The 26,503-nt window shown below is 45.6% G+C and overlaps 1 protein-coding gene across 1 annotated transcript in view; it reads right to left on the reverse strand.

Annotated features, from left to right (window-relative positions):
• Nucleotides 1-9,750, reverse strand: part of LOC115653490 (stimulated by retinoic acid gene 6 protein-like) — a 49,948-nt gene extending 40,198 nt beyond the window's left edge. The window contains exons 1-4 of the mRNA XM_030566851.1: nt 9,514-9,750; nt 4,334-4,409; nt 2,702-2,802; nt 471-601 (exon numbers count right to left, since the gene is read on the reverse strand). Of these exons, the coding sequence (XP_030422711.1) occupies nt 471-601; nt 2,702-2,802; nt 4,334-4,409; nt 9,514-9,533 (328 nt within the window). The 5' untranslated portion in view covers nt 9,534-9,750. The remainder of the gene's footprint in view (nt 1-470; nt 602-2,701; nt 2,803-4,333; nt 4,410-9,513) is intronic.
• Between the last annotated feature and the right edge of the window lie 16,753 nt (nt 9,751-26,503).

The following is a 26,503-nucleotide window of genomic DNA, read 5'->3' on the forward strand; positions in this document are numbered from 1 at the left end:
CACTATCTTAACTGGAGTTACTCAGTTTGCAAACGGCAGAGGCCACTGGAGTTGGGGGCAAGAATGATGACCTTTGGCCAAGTGACCACAGCTATATTAAATCTCTAATATGAGATGTGTCCCAAAGGCGGCCTGTCTTTGCCATGGTGATGGGGTAGGGACGTGGGTGGAGGGAAAAGGCCACAGCCACCCCAAGCTACCAGCTCTTCTTGATGCTCAGATCCAGAGCACCCTAATGCTTCCCAGACCTTGGCCCTTACCTCATTCCCAGGCTTGACCAAGGCCATATGCCCAGAAGCATTATTGCATGAGGAAGCCACCAGGCCTTACAGAAGTGCCCAGGCGGCCATGCAAAGGTAACCCCTTTCCTGGGTTTAAGGTTGCTCCAAATGCCAGACTGAAGAGCTAGAGAAGGAAAAGATGGACAAATACCTGCCTCTCTAGCGTGGTTTTTGTGATCTGCACCATACCTTGGGCCCACTTGGGCACTCGCAGTGGCTGGTAACCTTCCGAAAACAGGAACATAACTTTATTGGCCGTAGCTCCAAATGCAAAACCAAATGACCATCGGTTGCTGAATGTCCCAACAAAATCCAAGGGTCTGTGAACAAAGAGCAATTCCTGCTGCTGAATCCAAGGTTCCCACTCTGCTCTGCTCCTCAGACTTGATTTAATTGCAAACGCCACCAGTCATTCTTCTGCTCCCCTTTCCCTTTGCTTGTCTTTCTAAAGGGTGTGCTCTGGCTCAGCCAGAAGTGATGAACCTGATACAGGAATCACTGGCTGACGTTCCATGGCCTGGGTCATACAGGAGGTCAGAATAGCTGATCCTAATAGTTCCTTCTGGTCTATGAATCTATGACTCTGTTTCCCTTCATGAAGTGAAAAGGCCTTGGCTGGGATGATTTAGGTGGTGTTGGTCCTGCTTGGAGCAGTGGGTTGGTCTAGATGACCTCCTGAGGTCTCTTCCAACCCCAATATTCTATGATTCTAAGTGGTGTTGTGATAGCTTTGTCTCTGTCAAGGTCTGTGCTAGCTTTTGGAAGTTCTGTGGCTCCTTCATCAACTTCTTTAATAAAGCTCCAGCCATCTCCCTGATCTATGATGTCCTCTTCCTGAAAACTCTTCCTTTTGGCTCTGAAAATTTGAACATGTTAGCTGGATGTGGAGTGACGCCCTGTTGGGCTGACCCTGTTATCACCACTGACCTTGGAGACAGCAGGACTCTGTCAAATGTGCTGTGATTAGCATCAGTGTCCCTTACTTCTGGAGATGGGTAGGCCCTTGCGGCCAGCATGGGATGTGCATGGCAAAAACTACCTGGGAATCCTGACCCCTAGACAAACCTTGGCTGCCGGTGGGTGCTGAGTCAGTGCCTATGGCTGTGCATATGGGGCAGTGAGAAGAAAAGCACTCGCTACACTACATCCTGGGGCCCTGCTACTCTTCTCTGCCATGCTCTGGACACCTGTGCATACTTTGAACCCCAAAAGACTTAACAGGTTGCCTTTTGTTCATTTTTTCTGTGTATCAACATCAGGCCTACGGTGTCCTGCTGCTCTGGGCAGCAGTAACCAGCTCTTGGGAGGCAGCTGCACCTTTCTATGGGATAATTCAAACATTTCAGTGGGTCCTTTGGCATCCTTGAGCCATATGGGAAAACACGGGAGTTGACTGGGCCTAGTGGAAGCTCACTTCACAGTAACAAATGGCCAGGCCCTCTAGTAAGGAGGTTCCCATGTGTGTAATAGTACAGTGCTTCACACTTTCCCCTTCACAGGGTGTTCACAGCCATATGCACTGCTAGCTGGCTGCCCCAAGTTTTCTCCTTAACTGGGTGCTGCTGTATATTCCAGATACAGCCATCAGCCCCTTCATGGAGTAGATTTCTGCAGATTGTATCCCTGTCCACACATTCTAAATTAAGGGAACTATGGAGACCAGTTAGCTAATAAGACACCAAAGGGGTGGAAGCAGCTTGTGGGGAACATGTGCTTATCAAAATACCCAGTGCAGCTGTGGGTTAGCAAATCCCTTCCTGTAGAGAGGTTTGTGAGGACCTATGGGGAGGCTGTGTCTAGCACTGCGTGGCTGCTCAGAGACAGGAGAGGACACCAGAAGTCCCTCCCTCATCTTCCACAGGGGCCCTGAGCTCCAGTAGGGTGAGCTTTCTGCAGCACTAGAAGGGATTTCAGCCTTTCCAGAAATGACCCGGTGACTAGTGGAGACAGTCAGGCATGTGGGAGTGCATTACACTCTCTCCACAGGCCAGGGGCATTGGGCCTGCTTCAGAGACAATGGGCCTGAGTCTCCTCTTGGGTACCCTGCGTAAATCAGGAGTGCTGCACTGAGATGGGTGGATTGGCCCTGGGGCAAATCAGGTGTCAGTGAAAGGGGGATCAAGCCCATAATATAGTTGATATTTCTGTGGCAGATGGATATATACAGAACATCAGAATGACTGATTGAAGCAGCCTTCTTGTTTCTGATGAAACCCGGCAGCGAGAGCTGGACACGGTAAGGGGTGCAGAGGCATTTCCTCTCCAAACTCTGCTTCCTGAATTAAAAGTTCATCATCATCTCACTCCCCTCCCACCTCTGCAGAGCACAGCAGCCTGCTCTATGTGTTAAGGGGAGCATAAAACAGCAATCCCTTTGGAAATGGCCAGGACCAGCAGCAGCAAGTTATGCTCAGACTCACATGACAATTCCAAAGTGACCATTGAGGCGGTGCAATTTTCCATCTATCTGACTCCTGCTCACTCTTCTTTCAAGGAAGGACAGCACCAAAATGATGGCAAACTACAAGGAAAGGAGAATAACTATGAGATGGGAGTGTATGAGCCATGGACTCTAGGAAAGAACACAAATTTGGAGCATGCCTTTCCTGCACCAGTATGTGATCTTTTCTCCCACTTGGATTGTTGACAATCTGACTTTGACTTCTCTCCCCAGCCTCTCCCTCGTGGGGTGATTCTTCTACCCAACTACATGCTCCTTAAGAAAATCCCATCCAGCTCTCTGTGTAAGGAAGAGGCCCATAGCATAGGGGACCAAATCCAAAGGTGAGTGTAAGTGGCTGTGATTAAGCCCTCTTAGTGTGTAAGTTATTGATAGACAGTCACACTCTTCCTCAGCCTGAGCATCTCATTCTGGGAACACCGCCACAAAAACCTGATGCTCAGACTCAGTCAGACTCAACTCACAATTGGGCCCAGGGTGTGGTGTGAGTATGAAAAGCAGAGAACCTTTGGGTTCCACAAAGATCCAGAGTATCCTGCCCACCCAGAATGATTACAAACATGACTGAATCAGTTCCCCTAGGCAATAAGCCTAATAAGCTAACTCTATGAAAGGAAACAGGTTAAGTAAATCCCCCCAGAGCCCACACACAAGTTGTGTACACACATAAGGTCTTAGAGTATATTTAAAATCAATATGAGGGAACACTGAAATTTGGCATATGTATGTTTGTAGATATCAGCATGGGTGGTAGGTTTGTAGAAATTCTGGTGGTGCCCAGAACCTACCCCCCAAACTCTGCCCTCCAAACTCCACCCCCCACCTGCCTAAGGAGAGTTTGGGTGGGGGGAGGAGGTCTGGGGTGCAGGCTCTGGGATGGAGTTTGGGTGCTGGGTCACAGGCTCCAGGCTGGGGCAGGGTGTGGGGATGCAAGAGGGGGTGAGGGGTGCAGGCTTTGGGTGGGAGTTTGGGTATAGGCTCTGGGCTGGGGATGGGAGCATAGGAGGGGGTGAGGGGTTCAGGCTCCAGGAGGGAGTTTGGGGATAGGAGGGGGTACAGAGGTGAGGGCTGTGGGGCTGGGGATAAGGGGTTTGGTGTGTGGGAAGGAGCTCAGGGCTAGGGCGCACTAGGACCCTGCGGCAGCAGTTGATGTGGGGAGCTGGTAGAGCAGAGTCAGCATGGAGCTGCAGGCTCCAGGGCCCAGGGGCAGCAAGTGGGGGCCGGCGGACACTGCGGGAGGCACGTGGGGCTGGTAGGCGGGGCCAGGAGAGAGACCCGGCCCCAAACATTGGTGGAGCCAGGCCCCCAGTCCCTGAAATTGCTGGAGCCCAGACATCACGAGTGTCTACAACTCGCTACCCCTGGATATTAGGATGGCTTGTTTCCCATATAAAATTGTTGTAAGCATTTTTCAGTTTCCTGCCCACATTTTGCAGTGTTTCAGTGCCTGACGCTATTGTGGCTTGTTTCTGAATTGAGAGCTGTCATTGCAGCAAGGAATCGATTCATTATTGCACATAATCAAGATACATTTGACAGTACTTCTGCTGAGCATGGCAGCTCTAGGCTGCTGGTGACTTGGTTTACTTACCGATGGAATAAGAGAGTAATGCAGAACCAGTTCCATGTCTACCGAACTCTCACAAGTGACATTTGTTTGCCAGTACCTGGAGACACGTGAGCAGATAATAAACACATTAGTTTAGCATACACAAACCCTCTCCTGGAGTATGCTCTCTGAATAGCAGACCTTTGATTGTGAGTGTGTAGAAAATAACTCAGTGCACACATGCAAAAAAGTCCAAATGGTTCCGATACTAACACAGCTATGAGATAGTCAGCTGGAAGATAGTTCTGGATTCTGACATGCCAGATGCCTCAGAGAGAATGAAAAGAACAGGGCAATTATCAAGTGATCCATCCCCTATCATCCTGTCCCAGTTTCTGGCAGTCAGAGGCTTAGGGACACCCAAAGCATGGGATTACATCCCTAATCATCTTGGCTGATAGCCCTTGATGGGCCTATCCTCCATGAACTTATCTCATTCTTTTTTGAACCCCATTATATTTTTAGCCTTCACAACATCCCCTGGCAATGAGTTCCACAGGTTAACTCCTTTTGTTTGTTTTAAACCTGCTGTCTATTAATTTCATTGGGTGATCCCTGGTTCCTGTGGCTTGTGAAGGGGTAAATAACACTTTCCTATTCACTTTCTCCACACCAGTCACAATTTTATAGATGTCTGTCTGCAGTGGGGCAGCTGCCCCATACCTGGAGAACAGGGGTTAAAACAGCTGAGGTAGGCTGATTGAAATAGCAGCTACAGCTGCGGCCAGCTCAATAAGGGCCCAGCTGGCCCTGAAAGCGGGGCTGTGGGCCAGAAGCTGGAAGAGTCTCTCTCCAGCCTTGGAGGGAGAAGGATCGGGCTGCCCAGGAGCTCAGGGTACAGGGAACATAGCAGGGCTGGGGAAAGGCAAGAGGAGCTGGAGAGCTCCGGCCTGGCAACTCCCTAGGCTGTGGGCATGGTTAAAGGCAAAGACAGGTACTGGGGTTGCAGAGGCAGCAGCCCAGAGATAGGCAGAGGCAGCTGGTCCGAACCTCTTGCTAATGATGAGTGGCCATGACAGACTGCAGTTTGCCCCAGAGAAAGGGGGCTAGATGATGACTGGCAGTAGCCACTGAGGCAAGGTGGGGGAAAGGGTTAGGGGTTCCCCTGGGAGGGGAGACCCAGAATGTGGGGGTACTGCTGGGGCAGAGCCCAGATGAAAAGGGCACCGGGGTTTGGAAGGGACACAGGGGCCAGCAACAGGCGAGACATCAGCCAGCAAAGGGTGCTCCGGAGCTGGAAAAGAGCTAGTTCCCAGGATGACCCGCAGGAGGCACCACACTGGTGAGTCGTCGCATCCCTACACTATCATATCCCCCTTTAGTCTTCTCTTTTCCAAGCTGAAAAGTTCCAATCTTTTTAATCTCTCCTCATATCGAAGCTATTCCATGCCTCCTAATCATTTTTGCTACCCTTCTCTGTACTTTTTCCCAGTCTAATATATCTTTTTGGCGATGGCAGGACCAGCGCTGCACACAGTATTCAAGGTGTGGGCGTACCATGGATTTATATAGTGGCATTATGATATTTACTGTCTTATTACCTATCCCTTTCCTAATAGTTCCTAATATTCTGTTTGCTTTTGTGACTGCCACTGTACATTCAGCGACTGTTTTCAGAGAACTATCCACAGTGACTTCAAGATCTTTCTTGAGTGGTAACAGCTAATTTAGATCATTTTGTAGGTACAGTTGCTTGGGATTATGTTTTTCAATATGCATAACTCTGCATTTATCAATATTGAATTTCATCTGCCATTTTGTTGCCCAGTCACCCAGTTTTGTGAAATTCCTTTGTCATTTTTCACAGACTGCTTTGGACTTAATTGTCTTGAATAATTTTGTATGGTCTGGAAACTGCTACCTCACTGTTTACCCCCTTTTCCAGATAATTTATGACTATATTGAACAGCACTGGTCCCACTACAGATACCTGTGGACCCTGCTATTTACTTCTCTCCATGGTGAAAACTGACCATTTATTCCTACCCTTTGTTTCCTATCTTTTAACCAATTATTGATCTATGAGAAGACCTTACCTCTTATCTCATGACAGCTTACTTTGCTTAAGACCCTTTGGTGAGGGACCTTGTCAAAGGCTTTCTGAAAATCTAAGTATATTATATCTGCTGGATCACCCTTGGTCCACATGGTTGTTGACCCCCTCAAAGAATTCTAATAGATTGGTGAGGCATGATTTCCCTTTACAAAAGCCATTTTGATTCTTTCCCAACAAATAGTGTTCGTCTATGTGTTTGATAATTCTGTTTCCTCACTATAATTTCAATCAGTTTGCCCGGTACCGAAGTTAGGCTTACCGGCCTGTAATTGCCAAGATCGCCTGTGGAGCCCTTTTAAACTCATATTAGCATCAGACCTGCATCAGCCCCTGGGGAATCTGCAGCTAAGTTAACACAGTCTGACTCAAACCTGCATTTTCTAGAGTGCCAGCTCTCTTTCTACTGCATAGCTCCCACATATCTCTTTGGTGCCAAAGGAGTGGGCCTGGAGGAGTGAGCACTACACACGACACAACACATGCAGTTGCACACAACCGCTGGAGTTCAAATGTGCGCTAGACAGTGATTGAGCAGACACAATGCCAAAAATAGACACCAGGAAATGTTTGCAATTCATAGTCCCTGCAAATGTGAGATAGATGTTGGCTCTAATGCATCTCAGGACAAACTGTTTTCATCGACATACGACAGAGTGACTGTCTTCTGTGTCACTGCAGCAAGGCCTGGCACATCCACAGCTGCTGGAATATGGAGGATTCACACTGACATCAAGGAAGCTTAGCTGGTCTATTCAGCTGAGGAGCGGGCCTAATGGGCCACATTTTCTTTCAATTGCACTGGTGTGGCTTCTTTTGAAGACAATGGTTTTCACCACAGTATAACTGAAAACAGAATTTGTACCAGTATTTTACATCTGCTTAGCACTTTCCATGCTGATAGGTCCCAAAGCACCTCACAAGCTACATATACAGTGTGCACCACCAATGAAATGCAGCCATCTCTGAGAAGTTGAGAGCAGTAGCTAACTGATGTGAAGCAGGCTGCACTGTGTGGGGACAGAGTGGGGTCTGATTCTGATCTCACTTACTCCAGACAAGCATCAGAAATCACAGGGATACAAGAGTGTAAACCAGGGTGAGCTCAGAATCAGACCTCAGGACGATGACATTTTGGGCAAGGACCCTGGGAAAAGCCTCTGCACTTACAAAAGGTGCCATGCAGAGAGGTTTAGTGTCCAAACAGCACAGGACCTTCATTATTAAGTTGTCATCTGAAACCTCCCCAGAGCTCGCTGTATGGCATGGATTTTATCTGCCTTGGGAGGATTGAAGGATAAATCAACCTTGCTGGGATCTGTCCCCGGAGTTTAGATCACTAAGGCCCCTTTCCTATAGAAATCTTGAGGCAGTGTTCTCATTTGCATGGCAGTACCCAGAATGCTCCTCAGATTCACAGCTCTCACAGGTAAACTGGTCTCTGAGCTGTGTAAACAAACTGACCTGCTAAGCTGTGCTCATGGAGGGCTGGGATCTTTAGTCCTGTTATACTGACTTTCCAGGTGAGAACTGGGGACACCCTTACCTCCAGAAATGTGGTGAGTTTGAATCTTGGTGAGGGGGGATTTCTGGTTCTGTGTTGGACAGGTGGGTTACAAATCTGGCAGTCTTCAGAAAATACTGCACTTATACCATACGCAGGAGTCCACTATAGAGTATCATATCTCACTGATTAAACAACAGATGGAAAACTTCCCCCTCTAGTTAAACATTGGCACAGTGCAATCAAGAGAAAGGCAAAGGTCCTGCTTGGGGAATCCTAATCTTAATCCAATTCTGCTCAATGGGACCTGGTACTTTGTGTTTGAGCACAACTGGCCTTTACATCAACAATTCCTTCTAGTTTGCATATAAAGCCATACAAGCGAAGAGTCATAGGTAGTAGAAAGAGTAATACTGACCTTCTAAATCCCTAAGCATCTGTCCCTGTGGTGGGACAGGTTAGCCAGGGGACCTAGCACATCATTCTACTCGTAGGGAGATAGGGCACTGAGACTATGTTGGAAAAAGAGTTTAGGTTGGCAAATGAAGAGAATGTTCTTTGATTTCTTCCATCATGCAAAGAGCTTGTAATATTCCTATATGTGCTTTGTTCTGTTGATTAGGACTGTTATTGAGATAGTAATGTATAGTATGTACTGGACGCTCCTTTACTTATAGATTCTAAGGCCAGAAAGGGCTGTTAGGTCCATCTATTCTGAGTTTCCATATAACACAGGCCAGAAAAATTATACTCTGTGGTTCCTGCAAGAAGTCCATGACTAATGGTTCAGCTCGATATGAGCATGTTTTATGAAAATGGGATGGGTGTTCAAGAATTTCATGTACGGTCTGTTCCAGGACAATAGCAATTACTTTGCTGCGTAGCCATTTTCCACTGTTTTTATAGCACTATGGGATAATTTTCGTGCATGACTATTTGCCAGTTTATTATCTGATGTACTGATTCTGGAAAATCAAGGCAAATACAAACCACCAATAACTGCAGCACATTTACTGAAAAAAATACTCCGAAGAAAGACTTGATCTCCACAGATTGTGATGGTATCGATTAGACCAGAGCTCTCAAGTGGAACACTGGTAGAAATGATTAACAGGTCCCTGCCTGTGTTCATGTAGGAGGGATTTGGCTGATAGTGCATTTTGCTGCAGAACCCAGATACAGTACACTGTTTCCTGCTGTAACAGAGCCAATCCCAGTGAGTGTTTTACCTCCTTTGTTGACACTGGCACTGATTCTCTTGTGGCACAGGACACATCAGGAGTGACTTATGGAAGCCAGTGCAGTTTTACTGGGTAAAAGCAGTGTGAACTCATAATTGGGCCCACTACTGTGTATCTCATTTTGCTCTTTGCTGTAGTTGTGGTTTTGATTTTAGTTCCTCAATAATGGAGGCCTCAGGATTGCAGTAGTCGGTGACTCAGATTGAAAAAAAGAGACTGGATTCTGCAGACCACACACCTCTCGTTTGAATGACATATTGAAAGTACCGTATAAAATCTGCCCTTGTGGACTCAGGAGTTGGGCAACTGCACTTTAACCCCACAAAGCCAAGCCCATCCTTCCAGCTTTCCTGCTTACACTTACCATGCCTCTGCAGAGAGCATCTTGGCTGTGCAGCAGAGAGCTCCACGAGGAGCTAAAGCACGGTGCTGCTGCTGGGTGCAGACGTGAGCAATAAGTCAGATCTCAGAACACAGCTGGCACTTGGTGGGCACTCTTCCTGGCTGCTGTGCCGCAATCCTCTCAGTCTGCACTGGACACCCTAGGCGCCTTGCTTCAGTACTCCTCCGCTCAGCAGGAAAGCAAACATCCTGTCAGACACTGACTCCAGGGTAACTCCAAAGGAGAGGAAGTGACCTCTTCCTGATTTACTGGCCAGTAAGTTTGTTGCTTTCTGTCATCTGTCACTGAAGCAGAGACTGATTGGTTAATTTTTGCCAGGCTTCTCACTGGGAAATGAATCCAGTTTTAACTATGCTCTCTGCGCCCATCCTTATAAAAATGCCTGTGCATGTTACATGAATTCAGGACTTTTAAAGTGAGATTTGAAATCGTTATAAGCCAGGAAACCCAGAATCCAGCAGTTGAGCACCATGTAGGTGTATGCATTTGGATATGGTTTCTCAAGCTCAGGAATAGGCTTCTAAGGGAGGTTGTAGAAACATCATGGTTGGAGGTTTTAAAAAATGCATTGGACAAACATGTCAGGGGTGGCCTAGGCTTATTGGATCCCGCCAGAGGGTTGGACTTGATTACTCATCAAGATCCCTTCCAGTCTGACAATTATATGATTCTGTGATTGCATCTTCTTTGCAAACTCTGACACTGTCACTTACCTAGTTCTTTTTAATGGTCAATAAACACCACGAGCATTTTCGGTCTCCTTATCCTCTGAAGAAAGGGAGATGAGTCGATTCTGTGCCTGGCCTGTTAATTTTTCATCAGTTTTGCAAGTCTGCATTGAACGATCACATAATACTAGGCAATGTAACATACTAAGTGGCATATATTTACCCGCCACTAGCATGGCCACCAGGACGTGAACATAGGCCACCAGAACTAGGAAGAGAGGGACCATCAATATGAAAACACCCCCCACGAGCATCAGGGTTTTGTGCCTGGAGGTGTCCTCACATGACAGCTAACCCAGTGACGGCATTTCACAGAAGAAATGGCTGATGATGGAGATATTAGCTAGTGTCATTGAGTCGCACAATCCCAGCAGCCAAAAGTGCTCACTCATGTAGCTGGGAGCAGCTTACAAGCCAGAGGCTGTGGGTACGTCTTCACTACCCGCCATATTGGCAAGTAGCAATTGATTGCTCGGGGATCGATATATCACGTCTCATCTAGATGCAATATATCAATCCCCGAATGTGCTTATATCGATTCCGTAACTCCACCAACCCGAACAGAGTTGCGGAATCGACAGGGGGAGCCGCGGACATCGATCCCACGCCATGAGGATGGTGAGTAATTCGATCTTAGATACTTCGACTTCAGCTACGTTATTCATGTAGCTGAAGTTGCGTATCTAAGATCGATTTTCCCCCGTAGCGTAGACCAGCCCTGTGCGTGAATAGTCCAGGAGTGGGGGTTCTCACAGCAGAGCAGGGTAAGGCTGGCTCCCAGAGTTGAGGATTGGATATCACTAGTCAATGTCAGCTCTATGTAAACTGAAAAACATAATCATTTGTTCAGTCTTATGGTCCTAAACCACAAAGGGAATGCAGTGGGAGTTGGATTAACTGTCTTTGGGGGATGGTTTAGCTCCTAAGGGCAGATGTTGTCATTAAATATAACAAGGTGAGGAAGTATGGCTGGCTTACTTCCAAAGGAGGAAATCTTGATAGACCAGCCCTTCCAAAAGAGCATACTCAAAAATAGTCCTGTTTCATCAGCCCTTATAGCAACAGATCCTAACAAGCTACCAGTGATGGGGTGTGCCTACTCAGCGACACTATCTATTTCCTAGTCTCATCAGACTTGGCACAGCAGGGAGGTAAGCTTGAGGTTTTAGTGTTCAACAAACCTCCCTGATTTCCCTGTCTTATGGAGCACTAGTCTGCCATTGTCACAGAAGTGTCTGTATTTAAACAGTGTCTCCCAAAATAAATACTACAGCATTCAGACAAGACTAGGGCTAATATAATATGTCAAAAACCTGAGTAAGTGATCTCATTTATGCCTCTTGGAGCAACTACATCTACATCTCCTTCCTCACCACTAACCCATAATTCAACTTTCTCTATAGAAAATGATGCTTGTTGAGTTTCTCTTCTAGCGCCACATATGTGACCACTCATGAGCTTCTGCCAGTACAGAAATACACCTGCCACTTCCTGGGTTGAATCAGCTAGGGTCTTGACCATCTGTTTGGTGGGTGGTAAGCTACTACTTTCTTCCAAGGCCTACTGCCACCATGCCAGTTGACCTACATTGCTCTCTACCCATAGTACCCTGTCAGACATGAAAATCTTTCCCTCTGAGCCAGAATCCAGAGGTTGTATTACTCTGCTAGTATGACTGACTTACTATTCCTGCAACTGTCACCAACCTTAGTCTCATTTGAGCATAAACTAAAGACATCTAAAGGTATAAAACACAGCCTTAGGTCTCAAATACTACCGCTTCTAATTGGAAGTGCCTTTGTTTCCTTTAGACACAAGTGGTATCCTAGACTTCACCTTCTACTCCGTTTCTCTCAGCTTAGTTAGCATAGGCAGTTCTGCTGCTGCTTCTTGGAGACACTGGGTGAAATCCTTTAGCACCAACATAATTTAGCAAATATGAAGTTGGGATACCACTTGCTATGGCAGTACAATTCCCCTTAAAAGTAACCAGCCATGAGGAACAAGGAAAGAATGGGATTTTTACCACCTGGTGCAGCTGTGATGAATAAAGTGCCAAAAAAGCTACTCCTTGGAGAATTCTGTGCCACTGTGTGCATCCATAATTAATGTGCCATGCATATTTTTTTCTGCAGAAAGTAACTTTTGCCAGAAAGTTGCAGCAGTTCTGCCTTTTGCCCACCAGAGGGTTCTGTGTCACTAGAACAGAGCAGCGGTTCCCAGCCAGCCCCAGCTTCCATGGGGATGAGAAAGAGCCTACCTTATTCACAGTACCTGCCAGGTCAGGAGACAGGGGATATGGGGAGACAGACAGCATGGGGCACATAGGGTTGCTGGGGGTCACAGACAGACATAAGGGCTAGTGGGTGAGGACAGACTGGGGCAGGGGCTGAATGGGAGTGAAGATGCAGGGTCACTAAGACTTCATTACAGTGCTTACTATCTCCTTTTTGTGTCCCAAAGTACCAGCTAATGTGGTGTCTCCCACTGGGCTCTGGGCTGACACTTGAAGGACAGATGGAAAGTGCTGTCTGTGGGACACTTTCCCTGCATTGCCAGAGAGTGGAAGACTATGCCAGTGCAAGCTCTAGAATGGTCAGAACTTGACTGAATAAACTGATTTCTTCAGAAAGCAAGCCTCCTTCAGATGTAAAAACGTACGGGGGCCTGATGCATCACAGCATTGCTACTGAGCAATTGCACTGATCCTTGCAATTGCACTGATACTGATGTCACCAGTATGAATACAACTCATCTCAGCAGGGATTAAAAGTTGTTCCCACTTCATGGAAGTTTGGTAGCTTCTATTGAGAAACTTGCAGTTCCAGTTTCCAGGTCCCATATTCATAACTATAGTTTGCAGTAAATTGTAAGCTGTTGGGAGTAAGAACTGTCTTTCGCAAGGTTTAATCCGGGGCCTAGCACAGTGAGGCCCTGATCTCAGTTGGGCCCTTTAGGGAGATCTCCAGTAGGGCCAGAATTGCCTTGCTTGCTATAAGTTGATGAGAGTTGGCAGCATTGTAATAAGTAGAAGTGGGGGAAAAAAAATCAGAAGAAAGCAAAAAATGATTTAATTCTTAAAAAAAAAAAACTCATCTGAACTTTTGGGATTGGCAATACTGTAAACACTTGCAACTACATCCAGAGTCAAAATCACCACACATCTGTACTGCAAACCCTTTGTCCTTCCCTCCTCTCCAACACCTCTTCTTTTGTTGTCTGCTTTACATCTTGCTTTAAGGGTCCAATCCTGCCAACAATTAGGGCTTGTCTAGACTTGGAAATGTAATGAAATAACTATCTTGCTAACTTTTCAAGTGTAGACTGGGACAGATATGGCAATTTCCTGCAATATCTTTGGCAGATCTTATTGTATTAAGTTAGGCCAGTGACTGTATGTAATTCCATGGGAGAGGGTGACCACAGCTCCTCTGGGGACTAAGAACTAGGGGACGGGAGTTGTTTAGGCAAATTAACTCAGATTGTAACACCTCCTGGGAAGTACCACCCCCCAGAGAGGGTCACATGTGCTAGTTCAGGCTGGATACTTTAGAGAACAATAGAGAAAGGACTTTTAAATAAATTGCCTGAGTTTAATGGCCTTCCTACCAAGGAGGGTCCCAATCCTTCCTAGGGGAGGTTGGAAGGACTTTAGCCTATATGAGGCCCAGTAAGTTTTGATGGTAAACCTTTAACATATGTGTATGAATATGCAACATATGTAGTTGCAAGTGTTTACAGTATTGCCAATCCCAAAAGTTCAGATGAGGTTTTTTTTTTAAGAATTGTTTCTAAGTGTTTTCTCTGGAATGCTTTCACCTTAAGAATAAATGTGCTTGCTCAGAAAGAGCAATGTGGTGACTTATAAACGCTGGCAATTACACCGTTCATAAGCCTTTGGAGAGACAGCAAAAAGACGCTGGCCTGTGTAGAAGTCTGGCTTGCTGGGGACATCACAGTATAGGCAGGGAACTGTTCAGCCTGGAAAAACCCAGGCCAGGAAGGAGAGAGATGCAGATCTCTGCCCAAAAGAGGTAACTGTTGGGCAGCTGGGAGCCTAGAGTGTGTGCCCTTGAGGGACCACCAAAGAGAAATACAAGTGCAGTTGCTCTGACCTGTGACAAGCCTTTACACGAGTAATTTTACATGTTTCTAAGTTACTTCTGTGGCATCTTACCATGGTGTCTAAGCACCTTATTCTTCTGGTTTGGATATCGGTGAAATACAGCTGGCTGTGCGAGGTTGGTTGATTAACCTTTAGTCTGATTTCCCAGTGTAAGACGTCATCTTGAATTACTGGGTTGTTCTGATTTAAAGAGCTATTCGTTATGAGAGGTACCAGAGCCCAGCCATGGCAGGCATATTTCCAACACTGTCTAAAAGGGGAGGAGAGAGAGGGATCCAAAGGGCACGTAGGCACTTCTAAAGAAGAGAATTTAAAAGCATCAGTTCGAGTCATTTGGTAATGGAGAGTCCAGCTTCTAGAAAATAACACAGATCAGCCAGCCTCCACATCAGTATGCCTCTCTCGCAGAATGAACTAGGAGACATTTTAAGTCAGTGTACTTCATTCCATCAAGTTCGGTTTGTGGACTAAAAGCATGTCAGTGACCTTAAATAACGAATTTGCAATGAGATAACTTTGCTATTTGCAGTATTCAAGGCATTGGGAAGTACAAGAAAGTACTGCAAATACTGAGGGACACATGGGGTTATTTTAGGTAACACTGGCAAGTTGTCACCTTTGTTGCTGTTGAATCTGGCATTTTATATGTTGTTCCATCTTTTGTCCAATATCCTGAAGGAGAGCGCTTTGGCTGACATGCAGATGTACTATTTAGCAGAAAGGCTCCCTTCGCTAAGAAATCTGTGAATTGAGTTTCTGCTAAAATGTGATTAAACAGCTGGCAAATAATTTATTTTTAAAAATAGCATCAGGCTGTGCTTTTTCTGGTGTCTCTTCTGTTTTGCTTGAGCCATTGCTGCGACAGACAGAGATAGATAGAGGGGGCATAAGGGGATAGACAGATTTATACATATATAGAGGGGGTGAAAGGAGATAAATGGATAAATAGCTAGATAGAGGGGGCGAAAGGGGATAGACAGAGTGTTATGCTTATAAGGAACACATGGGATCTTTTTCAGGGGAAAAGGCCATATGCTGTGTTTACTGAACATACAAATAATTAGCATATGCATTCAATCACATCACACACACTGTCCCGCCAGTTGATGTTATAGTTACCAGTCCAGAGTCCGGATCAATCCAGGGCCAGCTAGGTTGATCACAGGTAGGAAGGAGCCAGGTTCCATCGGTCGTGATATGATGCTCCGGGGAAGTCCTGGCAGGACAAAGCCAAAGTTTCATGGCAAGGCACCCTGTTTATATAATTTTCCTTCATTGGGACCAACAAGTTTTGCACGGTCATGCTGCAATCAATTGTTTGACAAGCTATCGTGTCACCACTGATAGGTGCCTGTCTAATATTTAAAGTCCTAAATCTGCCCACCTCTGACATTTCAACCGGAGCGTGTTGCAGCCTCCTGGCACCCTTGCATCTGTCTCTGGTTCCTCCCTAGAGCATCTGATTCAGTGATGGCCTTCACATTTGTTTCTTAATACACACATTCCTCATTCTCACACAAAACAGAATTGATTTACACAGAACATTTTGAACAGGAACATCAAGTTGCAATGCAAAGGAAAAACAACCATTGCATTCTTTTACTTATTTTAAAATGCTAAACCCACAAAGTGGTGACCTTAAAAGGTCTGTTATTGCTTTGAATTCAGTCCAGACATCGATTCCGGCTGATGCATTTTTACCAAATGGCCCATTAGGCCGTTCCTTTCTGCTGTGCAAAAAGAGTGGCTGTCAGGATATGATCAAATCCTACACCAATACGTTTAATACATGCTACAGTATTATTTTTTAATCCTTCGTTATAAATTATACAAAATACAATATAAAATTCTACTACTACATATCCCCCTTTTGACCCCCTTAAGAACAATTCTTGAGTGGGTCATATTTTATACAATTGATTCATAGCATTATACTGCGAGACAATTTGAGCTTGTGGTTGTAATTTAACAAGCATTATTTTTGTCCAACAACACATACAACACATTATTAGCAAGCAAACACAGGACAATATTAACACAACTGGTAATGGCTGAAACATAATAGCCAATATGCCCTTAAAGGTCAGGGACCAGTCTGTAAAAACGTCATACCAATGATAGGCTGTCAGTTCTTTTTCAGACTTTGCAATTTTTAGCAGGTCTCCATTGACATGTAATATTTGAATGACACACTTCCCTATATCCCCCTGTGTCCATTGTAAAAACAGAGTCACCTTTCCTAGTTCATCCCTGTGACAGGGTTGGGACTCACCACCACACGCCTTCCGCTGGCATGTTTGGTATTAGCTCTGTCCTCTGCGGGGCGCCATCTGCCAGTGGTGTCCCATCAGTCATCTGCTTCCCTGTTGATGTCTGGACCTGCATGGTTCCCTGCTCATCAGTGTACTCTTCAGGACACTGCCCTCCAGCAGTGCCCACTGCTCTGGTCTCACCCCCTTCCGGGGGTCTGGTGTTATCAGCAGTCCTCCATTTGCACCTATTCTCGCAGCTATCTGCAGCCTCAAAGTCTAGCCCCTTTGTCACAGTAGCCAGCCACAGCCTGTATCAGGCCATGCTCCTCCTCAGCCAGGTGTAGTGGAAGCGGGGGGACCCAGGCCCATCACCTACTCTGGGTCCTGACCCAGGGACCCTCTAGCAGCAGCCACCCTGCCCTTCTTCTCTCCTCTTATCAGACTTTGTCTCTCGGCCATTTCCCCTTTGGCCTTGTGCACCCACTTGGCCTTGGTAGGAAGGCCCTCAGCCTGTGATTTTCCTTGGCTGGAGCTCCCCAGCTCCTTCTGCCCTTTCCCAGCACTGCTCTATCCAAGGTGCGGGTTTCCTGCTCCAGAGACAGACCTTGCCCCATGAAGGTCTGAGAGAAAACTGCCTGCTCCTCTCCTAGGCAGCCTTTATATAAAGCCTAGCCTAGCTCTGATTGGCTGGCTGTAATCTTGACTCTGATTGGCTCTCAGTAGGCCTGCACAGCTGCTCTGGCCTACTCTAGCCCTCTCCCATGGAGAGTGGGGCAGTCACCACACCACAGTCTCATACATATGTTCCCAATGACGTGTCCTTGCTGCATGGTTCTGTGGTCATAGGTAGGGACAAGCACACCCATTTCTGAGGGCTCCACTCCATAGGTCCTTGGGTGTCCAATAATTTCTTCTCTTTCCCAGACCACTGACCCATAATCCAGGGTAGCCAAAAGGATCTCATGGTCAATTTTGGGAGCGGGCTCACTTTCCATATTTCTGTCTCCACAGACTGTTGGTGAGCAATTTTAACAATAATTTCACCTCATAACAAATCAGGCTTAACCATGCTGGAAACATATTGCATCCATTCATATTTGTAGGTGTCAAACCAGAACCTCTTCTGTTGTTCGAAAAGATGCATTAATACCCAAACATTCCAAGATATTATACAAAACATTTTGTGTTCAAGTGCTAACAGGGAGTTTCGCAAGGGAGTTCTCCAGGTGAAGGAGGAGCACATACAGCATCTGTGGGGTAAGTGACTGTCTGCAGTGTGTGTGTGTTTGTGTTTGGGGGTTACTTGCTGTGTGCTGAGCTTGTGTTTGTCAGTCTGTTTTGTTGTTGTTGTGGTTTGTTTGTAGAACCGTGTGCTGTAGCTGGCAGTTGGAGGCGGAGCTACCAAGGAAGGTTTGAAAGTTAGAAGCCTCTGGTAATTGGCTGAGCCTTAACCAGTGGGCGGGGCATTCACTCAGGCCAGGGCGTCATAAAGCTGTGCACAAGCGACCAGGGAGCTTAGCGACCAGGAGCTGCTAACAGGGAGTTTCGCAAGGGAGTTTGGAAGGGGAGTAGGAAGGGAGTGGGGGTCCCTTGTTGGTCTCATCTGTGACCCATTGGTCCCCTGAACCTATAAACCAAGCCACAACCAAAACCTTTCTGTTTAAAGCAGAGCAGAGCGGACAGGGAGCTGCAGATGGGAATTTGAGAGAGTTTGACAGAGGGAGGCTTACGATGGTGAGGAGGACCCGCAACACCTCTGGCAGCACTGCTTCTGTCTCCTCCACCTGCGCCTGTAGCCAGACAGAGCACCAAAGCATGGATGCTTTTACCCAGATTCTGGTGTGGGCTTGCAAAGACTGTAACTTGCAATTTCCACTTACTGATATCCAGGCTGGGGTTGGCATCCAATGTGAAAGGTGCCTACTGGTGGAATCTCTCAGGCAGCAGGTGGGAGAGCTACAGGAGGAGGTGGCTAGGCTGAGGAACATCCGTATCCATGAGCAATTCCTGGACAGTATCCATGTGGAGACAGCTGACGTAGCTGTCCCAGTTCACAGGACTACTGACACACCAGTGGAGGAGAAGATGGCTCAGGGTGGACACTGGCAGCTGGTTACCTCTGGCAGCAGGCAGTGCTCCACCCCTGCTGCGAACCCTCCTGCTGTGGTAATAGATAACCGTTATGCTCTTCTTGATACAGGAGAGAAGGAATCACCCCCAACAGTTAAGGAGGGGAAGCCTCGTACCCCTAAGGCTGGGAGGTCTGCTGCCACCACTGATAATAAGAAACGTAGGGTAGTGGTGGTTGGAGACTCTCTGCTGAAGGGGATGGAGACACCCATCTGTCGCCCTGACCGTTCATCCCGGGAGGTATGCTGCCTGCCAGGGGCCCGTATCCGAGATGTTACAGAGGCATTGTCGAGAATTATCCGGCCTTCTGACTACTACCCCATGCTACTCATCCATGTGGGCACAAATGATACTGTGAGGTGTGACACTGAGCAGATCAAGAGTGACTACAGGGCTCTGGGAGTACGGGTTAAGGAGTTTGGAGTGCAGGTGGTATTCTCTTCGATTCTTCCTGTCGAAGGTAGAGGCCCGGGCAGAGACAGATGCATCGTGGAGGTGAATGCCTGGCTGCAAAGATGGTGTCGCCAGTAGGGCTTTGGCTTCCTCGACCACGGGATGCTATTCGTGGAAGGACTGCTAGGCACAGATGGCCTTCACCTTTCGAGAAGGGGAAAGGCCTTATTTGCACACAGACTGGCTAACCTAGTAAGGAGGGCTTAAAACTAGGTTTGATGGGGACATGTGAGCAAACCCCACAGGTAAGTGGGGAACAAGACCTGGGAGATGGGTTGGAAACAGGAGGAAGCACGGGCTATAATGGCAGAGAGAAAGGAGGGTCAGGGCAAAGCTGGGAGGCAAGATCAAACCAGTATCTTAGATGCCTATATACAAATGCAAGAAGTATGGGTAATAAGCAGGAAGAACTGGAAGTGCTAATAAATAAATACAACTATGACATTGTTGGCATTACTGAAACTTGGTGGGATAATACACACGACTGGAATGTTGGTGTGGATGGCTATAGTTTGCTCAGGAAGGATAGACAGGGGAAAAAGGGAGGAGGTGTTGCCTTATATATTAAAAATGTACACACTTGGACTGAGGTGGAGATGGACATAGGAGATGGAAGTATTGAGAGTCTCTGGGTTAGGCTAAAAGGGGTAAAAAACACGGGGATGTCGTGCTGGGAGTCTACTACAGGCCACCTAATCAGGTGGAAGAAGTGGATGAGGCTTTTTTCAAACAACTAACAAAATCGTCCAAAGCCCAAGATTTGGTGGTGATGGGGGACTTCAACTATCCAGATATATGTTGGGAAAATAACACCGCGGGGCACAGACTATCCAATAAATTCCTGGACTGCATTGCAGACAACTTTTTATTTCAGAAAGTTGAAAAAGCTACTAGGGGGGAAGCTGTTCTAGACTTGATTTTAACAAATAGGGAGGAACTCGTTGAGAATTTGAAAGTAGAAGGAAGCTTGGGTGAAAGTGATTATGAAATCATAGAGTTTGCAATTCTAAGGAAGGGTAGAAGGGAGTACAGCAAAATAGAGACAATGGATTTCAGGAAGGTGGATTTTGGTAAGTTCAGAGAGCTGATAGGTAAGGTCCCATGGGAATCAAGACTGAGGGGAAAAACAACTGAGGAGAGTTGGCAGTTTTTCAAAGGGACGCTATTAAGGGCCCAAAAGCAAGCTATTCCGATGGTTAGGAAAGATAGAAAAGGTGGCAAAAGACCACCTTGGCTTAACCACGAGATCTTGCGTGACCTACAAAATAAAAAGGCGTCATATAAAAAATGGAAACTAGGTCAGATTACAAAGGACGAATATAGGCAAATAACACAGGAATGCAGAGGCAAGATTAGAAAGGCAAAGGCACAAAATGAGCTCAAACTAGCTATGGGAATAAAGGGAAACAAGAAGACTTTTTATCAATACATTAGAAGCAAGAGGAAGACCAAGGACAGGGTAGGCCCACTGCTCAGTGAGGAGGGGGAAACAGTAACGGGAGACTTGGAAATGGCAGAGATGCTTAATGACTTCTTTGTTTCGGTCTTCACTGAGAAGTCTGAAGGAATGTCTAGTATAGTGAATGTTTACGGGAAGAGGGTAGGTTTAGAAGATAAAATAAAAAAAGAGCAAGTAAAAAATCACAAAAGTTAGATGCCTGCAAGTCACCAGGGCCTGATGTAATGCATCCTAGAATACTCAAGGAGTTAATAGAGAAGGTATCTGAGCCTCTAGCTATTATCTTTGGGAAATCATGGGAGACAGGGGAGATTCCAGAAGACTGGAAGGGGGCAAATATAGTGCCCATCTATAAAAAGGGAAATAAAAACAACCCAGGAAACTACAGACCAGTTAGTTTAACTTCTGTGCCAGGGAAGATAATGGAGCAGGTAATTAAAGAAATCATCTGCAAACACTTGGAAGGTGGTAAGGTGATAGGGAATAGCCAGCATGGATTTGTAAAGAACAAATCGTGTCAAACTAATCTGATAACATTCTTTGATAGGATAACGAGCCTTGTGGATAAGGGAGAAGCGGTGGATGTGATATACCTAGACTTTAGTAAGGCATTTGATACGGTCTCGCATGATATTCTTATAGATAAACTAGGAAAGTACAGTTTAGATGGGGCTACTATAAGGTGGGTGCATAACTGGCTGGATAACCGTACTCAGAGAGTAGTTATTAATGGCTCCCAATCCTGCTGGAAAGGTATAACAAGTGAGGTTCCGCAGGGGTCTGTTTTGGGACTGGCTCTGTTCAATGTCTTCATCAACGATTTAGATGTTGGCATAGAAAGTATGCTTATTAAGTTTGCGGACGATACCAAACTGGGAGGGATTGCAACTGCTTTGGAGACAGGGTCAAAATTCAAAATGATCTGGACAAATTGGAGAAATGGTCTGAGGTAAATAAGATGAAGTTCAATAAAGATAAATGCAAAGTGCTCCACTTAGGAAGGAACAATCAGTTTCACACATACAGAATGGGAAGAGACTGTCTAGGAAGGAGTATGGCAGAAAGAGATCTAAGGGTCATAGTAGACCACAAGCTTAATATGAGTCAACAGTGCGATACTGTTGCAAAAAAAGCAAACGTGATTCTGGGATGCATTAACAGGTGTGTTGTAAACAAGACACGAGAAGTCATTCTTCCACTTTACTCTGTGCTGGTTAGGCCTCAACTGGAGTATTGTGTCCAGTTCTGGGCACCGCATTTCAAGAAAAATGTGGAGAAATTGGAGAGGGTCCAGAGAAGAGCAACAAGAATGATTAAAGGTCTTGAGAACATGACCTATGAAGGAAGGCTGAAGGAATTGGGTTTGTTTAGTTTGGAAAAGAGAAGACTGAGAGGGGACATGATAGCAGTTTTCAGGTATCTAAAAGGGTGTCATCGGGAGGAGGGAGAAAACTTGTTCACCTTAGCCTCCAATGATAGAACAAGAAGCAATGGGCTTAAACTGCAGCAAGGGAGATTTAGGTTGGACATTAGGAAAAAGTTCCTAACTGTCAGGGTAGTTAAACACTGGAATAGATTGCCTAGGGAAGTTGTGGAATCTCCATCTCTGGAGATATTTAAGAGTAGGTTAGATAAATGTCTATTAGGGATGGTCTAGATAGTATTTGGTCCTGCCATGAGGGCAGGGGACTGGACTCAATGACCTCTCGAGGTCCCTTCCAGTCCTAGAGTCTATGAGTCTATGAGATGCTAAACTAAGAATTTGCATCTCAGTACATCCTATGGCCAAGGCAGTTTTATTCCCTAATTCTATTTGTTGTTTATACAGCAGCCAGGAGGTGGTGTTTAGTCACCGCCACATATTCCATGTTGCTTTTAGATTTCCCAGACCTATTTGTACCAAATCCACACTATTATCTGCCTGCTTGTGAATTAGACTATCCTGCAGTCATGACAAGAAACTTAACTTATTCTTAATTACCTCCAAGTCTAGAGTGTTCATAGTTCCTGCTCCAAATCCAACTCCTCCTAATGTGGTGTCTACTACATCTCGTTTTGCTTGGCCATTGAAGTGTTCATGTGTTTTTATCCAGGCTGTTATAATAGGAAGGGAGTAGAGTAAACATTTGGGTTCTAATTTAGACACGTTCAACTGAGTCCCATACATACCAATTTTCATTTTTACTAGTAGTGGATTTAACAAGCCTTTTACTGGATCACTTTGGATCACAAACAATTTTGGTTTCTTTATCGTAATTGGGGTACCTCTTTCGAATGCATAGTCTCTGGTCCAGGTTCTGTTGCACGTGTCCGGGAATTCATTTCACTATGGGATATTGGACAGCATCCCTAATACCTGTTAGTATTATTCCAGTCTTAGCAGGTAATCATGGGTAGCTGGAACTCCAGGTGGTATCCCGATAGGGACCCTCTATTTTAACCCCTATTTCCCAGTGGTTTGGTATTCTTGTGGTGTTTATGAGGTGAACTTTAAGTCCCTCTTCCCCTTCCCAGGCATACACATTGGTATTGCCAAAGGGTTTTAAGATTTGGCTAGCGTTTTTATCATACCATTCCATGAGGATCATCAGATCCCGGGTAGGAATCCATGATTGCTTGGCGGGGGTGAATTATTCCTTAAATATTGGCATATAAGGATTGCATCTTCTCCCATGATTTGCTCTAATTATCTGGACACTAAAAGTTCCCAAAAGCAGGTAAAGCCAGACCTTACAATGGAGTCTTATTTTCCATGAATTAAAATTGCGGTGGTTAAGCAGTGCCTCATGCTCAGGCTCCAGGATGTCCTTTTCTGCAAAGAATTAAACATGATTTATATAAACAATTTAATTTGTGAAACATGTACCCATTTCAGTTTTCCATCTTTTTCTATACGGTATACCAATGGGCTAAGGTGGTCCACTATGGAGTAAGGGCCTATTCACTTTGATTCCAGTGAGTGACCCCTTTTTCCCATTTTAAGATACATGACTTGGTCCCCTGTTTCCCACAGGCCTGCCTTTGTGGGTCTTTGGTTTTGAATTTTGTTGTTCATGTGTTTGATGGCCTGATAATACCATCCTCCAGTATAGGGGTAATCTTCTTGTAACTATTTAAGCCATTGAAAATAATCATGCTAGGTATATTAGAGCTCTCTTCTTGACCCTGTACCAGGTGACTCGGATCAATCATTGCGCACATTGGATGTCCAAACAGAATTTGGAAGAGTTGAATTTTTCTCCTTAGTCTATTACTGCTGCAGATGGCAGCCAAAATCAGATACAGTTTATCTGGCCAGTCTTTCCCAGTGTGATTTACTACCTTCCGAAGAGCTTCCTTAATAGTGCGATTCATTGCCTCTACTTGGCCTGAGGCCAGTATGGTATATGGAGCTTTTGTTTAATTCCCAAGGCTTGTATCATTGTTGTAAACATTTCTCCTACAAAGGCTCCCCCATCATCAGAATCTATTATTTTGAGGGTGCCATATCTACATACTACCTCATTAAACTTTTTGACCACTACTCTGGTGCTATTATCCACCCATCCTGAAAAGGAATCAATCATCACCAATGAATACTGGAATCCTTCTTTACTCCTTGGGCAATTTATCAATAAACTCAATTTGAACCCTGTGCTAAGGCCCAAGCCTTCGTTGGCACATCATGGGTTGCCAGTGTGGAGGACGAGCCTTGTCCTGAGCGCACCAGACACAATTACGCACCCATGGTTTAACATCATCTTCCATACACTCCCGTTCTGCTACTTGCTTTAGCCTTCTTAAAATCCCTTCCACTCCTTCACGCATAAACTGATGGGCTACATTAAGTAACTCCTGTCTTTCTAGCTTTCCTGGAACTCGGTTAAGGTGGTCTGTAGTGCCATCTGTTGGCTTAGATGTGTCAACACAGACATTCCTTTTCTGACTTCTGGTTACAACTGCTATGTCATGCTGTAGGGCTATTGTATCTACCGATTATTCCAGGTGGCCTCCATACCCATTTCTTTACTGTGTGCCTTTACAGCACACCTTTAACAGTTTAGGGTTCTTTGTTACCCACTGGTAAATCCGTTTTCATTCCTCTGAACATGCAATATCCTTTCCATCTGCTGCTTTCCATCCGTTCCTATGCCAATCAGGTAACCAAAACTATCGCCTTCACACAAAAATCACTATCAGCATAAATATACATGGGCTGTGGGGAATTTTCATATTTCCTTAAAACCTAATAAATTGTGTGGAGCTCGGCATGCTGAGCCGATCCATGGTCTAAATGTCCCTGAATGACTTCCTTTTCTAAATTAATGGCAGCATATTTTACACATCTTTTACCTTTTACTACCACTGCACAACTGTCCGTAAACCAGACATGCTTTTTTTGGCCCATGGGATCTAATTCTTCCAGTGAGGGTGCTTGTACCAAGGAAATGATTTGCTCCAGAGTGACATTCATGTCAATTCCCTTTTTCAATAGGGCACATGTTAGCATGTCTGGCGTGGACACTGTTTCTGTGGTCACCCCTCTGTTAACTAAAATAAGCCTCCATTGGGCCATTCGGGTGTTTGAGACTTTACCTCTCGTCAATCACCCTGATAAAATGTATTTGAGAGGAGTGTGGGTGCTTCGGATAGTAATAGGGTCTGTTCCTGTAAGAGGCTGAAAAAATGGTACTGCCCAGATGGCTGCGAGCCACTAACGTTCACAGGGATCAAAATTTATTTCTGCTCCTTGTAATTTCCTGGATTCATATGCTACTGGCACTTGCTTTCCCTCTTCATTGTTTTGTAATAGTGTGGCAGCCAAGGCCCTGTTATAAGCCGCCAAACAAATAACAAACGGCTGCAATTCATCAGGGAAATGCAGGGCTGGGATTGTGAGAGCCTTCTGTTTTAGCAGGGTTAAAATGGAGTCCTGCTCTTCTCCCCATTTTCATTTTGTCTTTTTCTTGAGCAGTTTCCACAATGGGTGAGTTATTTCAGCCTATTTATAAACGTGTGGGCTAAGAAAACGGAATCCTCCTAGCAGTTCTCTTAAAGAGTGAGTGTCTGGTAGGGGCTGGCATTTCTACCAGGGCCCTGACCTTCCTCTGATCTACCTGTCTCCCTTCTTGTCCAACAACTGCACGTATGTAACCTGAGGTAGCATCAACTGAGCCTTGTCTAAGGCTACTTTGAACCCTGTTTCCTGAATTAGTGCCAAAACTTTTTCTGTTAGTGTTTGAGTTTGTGTCTCGGTTTCCCCAAATGTTAAAATGTCACCTACATATGAAAACACAAAAGGCCTTTCTTGTAGATATGCTAGACCAGTTGAGTCCACAACATGCCAATGGGCAATAGGCAGGTTGTTGTGATATCCCTGGGGCAACCGACAAAAGGTCCATTGTTGCTCCTTTATTGTAAAGGCAAACCGATCTTGTCAGTCCAGATGTAGGGGTATGTCAAAGAAACAGCTGGCCAACTCAATAACTGAGAAATATTTAGATGTGGCTTGCACTTTTTGTATGACCTGTGTGCCCTTATTGATTCTTCTATGATCAATTGTTAAACTCCAGGATTGGCCGTCTGCCTTTAGCACTGGCCACACAGGGGAGTTAAAGGGTGAATTTGTTAGTGGAATTATTTAAAAACAAAACAAAAGTCAATTTATCTTAAACCTACAAAACAGAGTTTTGCAAGTCAGGTGTGTTGGTTTAGGTCAGGGGTAGGCAACCTATGGCACGCGTGCCAAAGGCAGCACACTAGCTGATTTTCAGTGGCACTCACACTGCTCAGGTCCTGGCCACTGGTCTGGGGGGCTCTGCAT

Source organism: Gopherus evgoodei, chromosome 6, assembly GCF_007399415.2.
Source record: "Gopherus evgoodei ecotype Sinaloan lineage chromosome 6, rGopEvg1_v1.p, whole genome shotgun sequence".
Lineage (NCBI taxonomy): Eukaryota > Metazoa > Chordata > Testudines > Testudinidae > Gopherus > Gopherus evgoodei.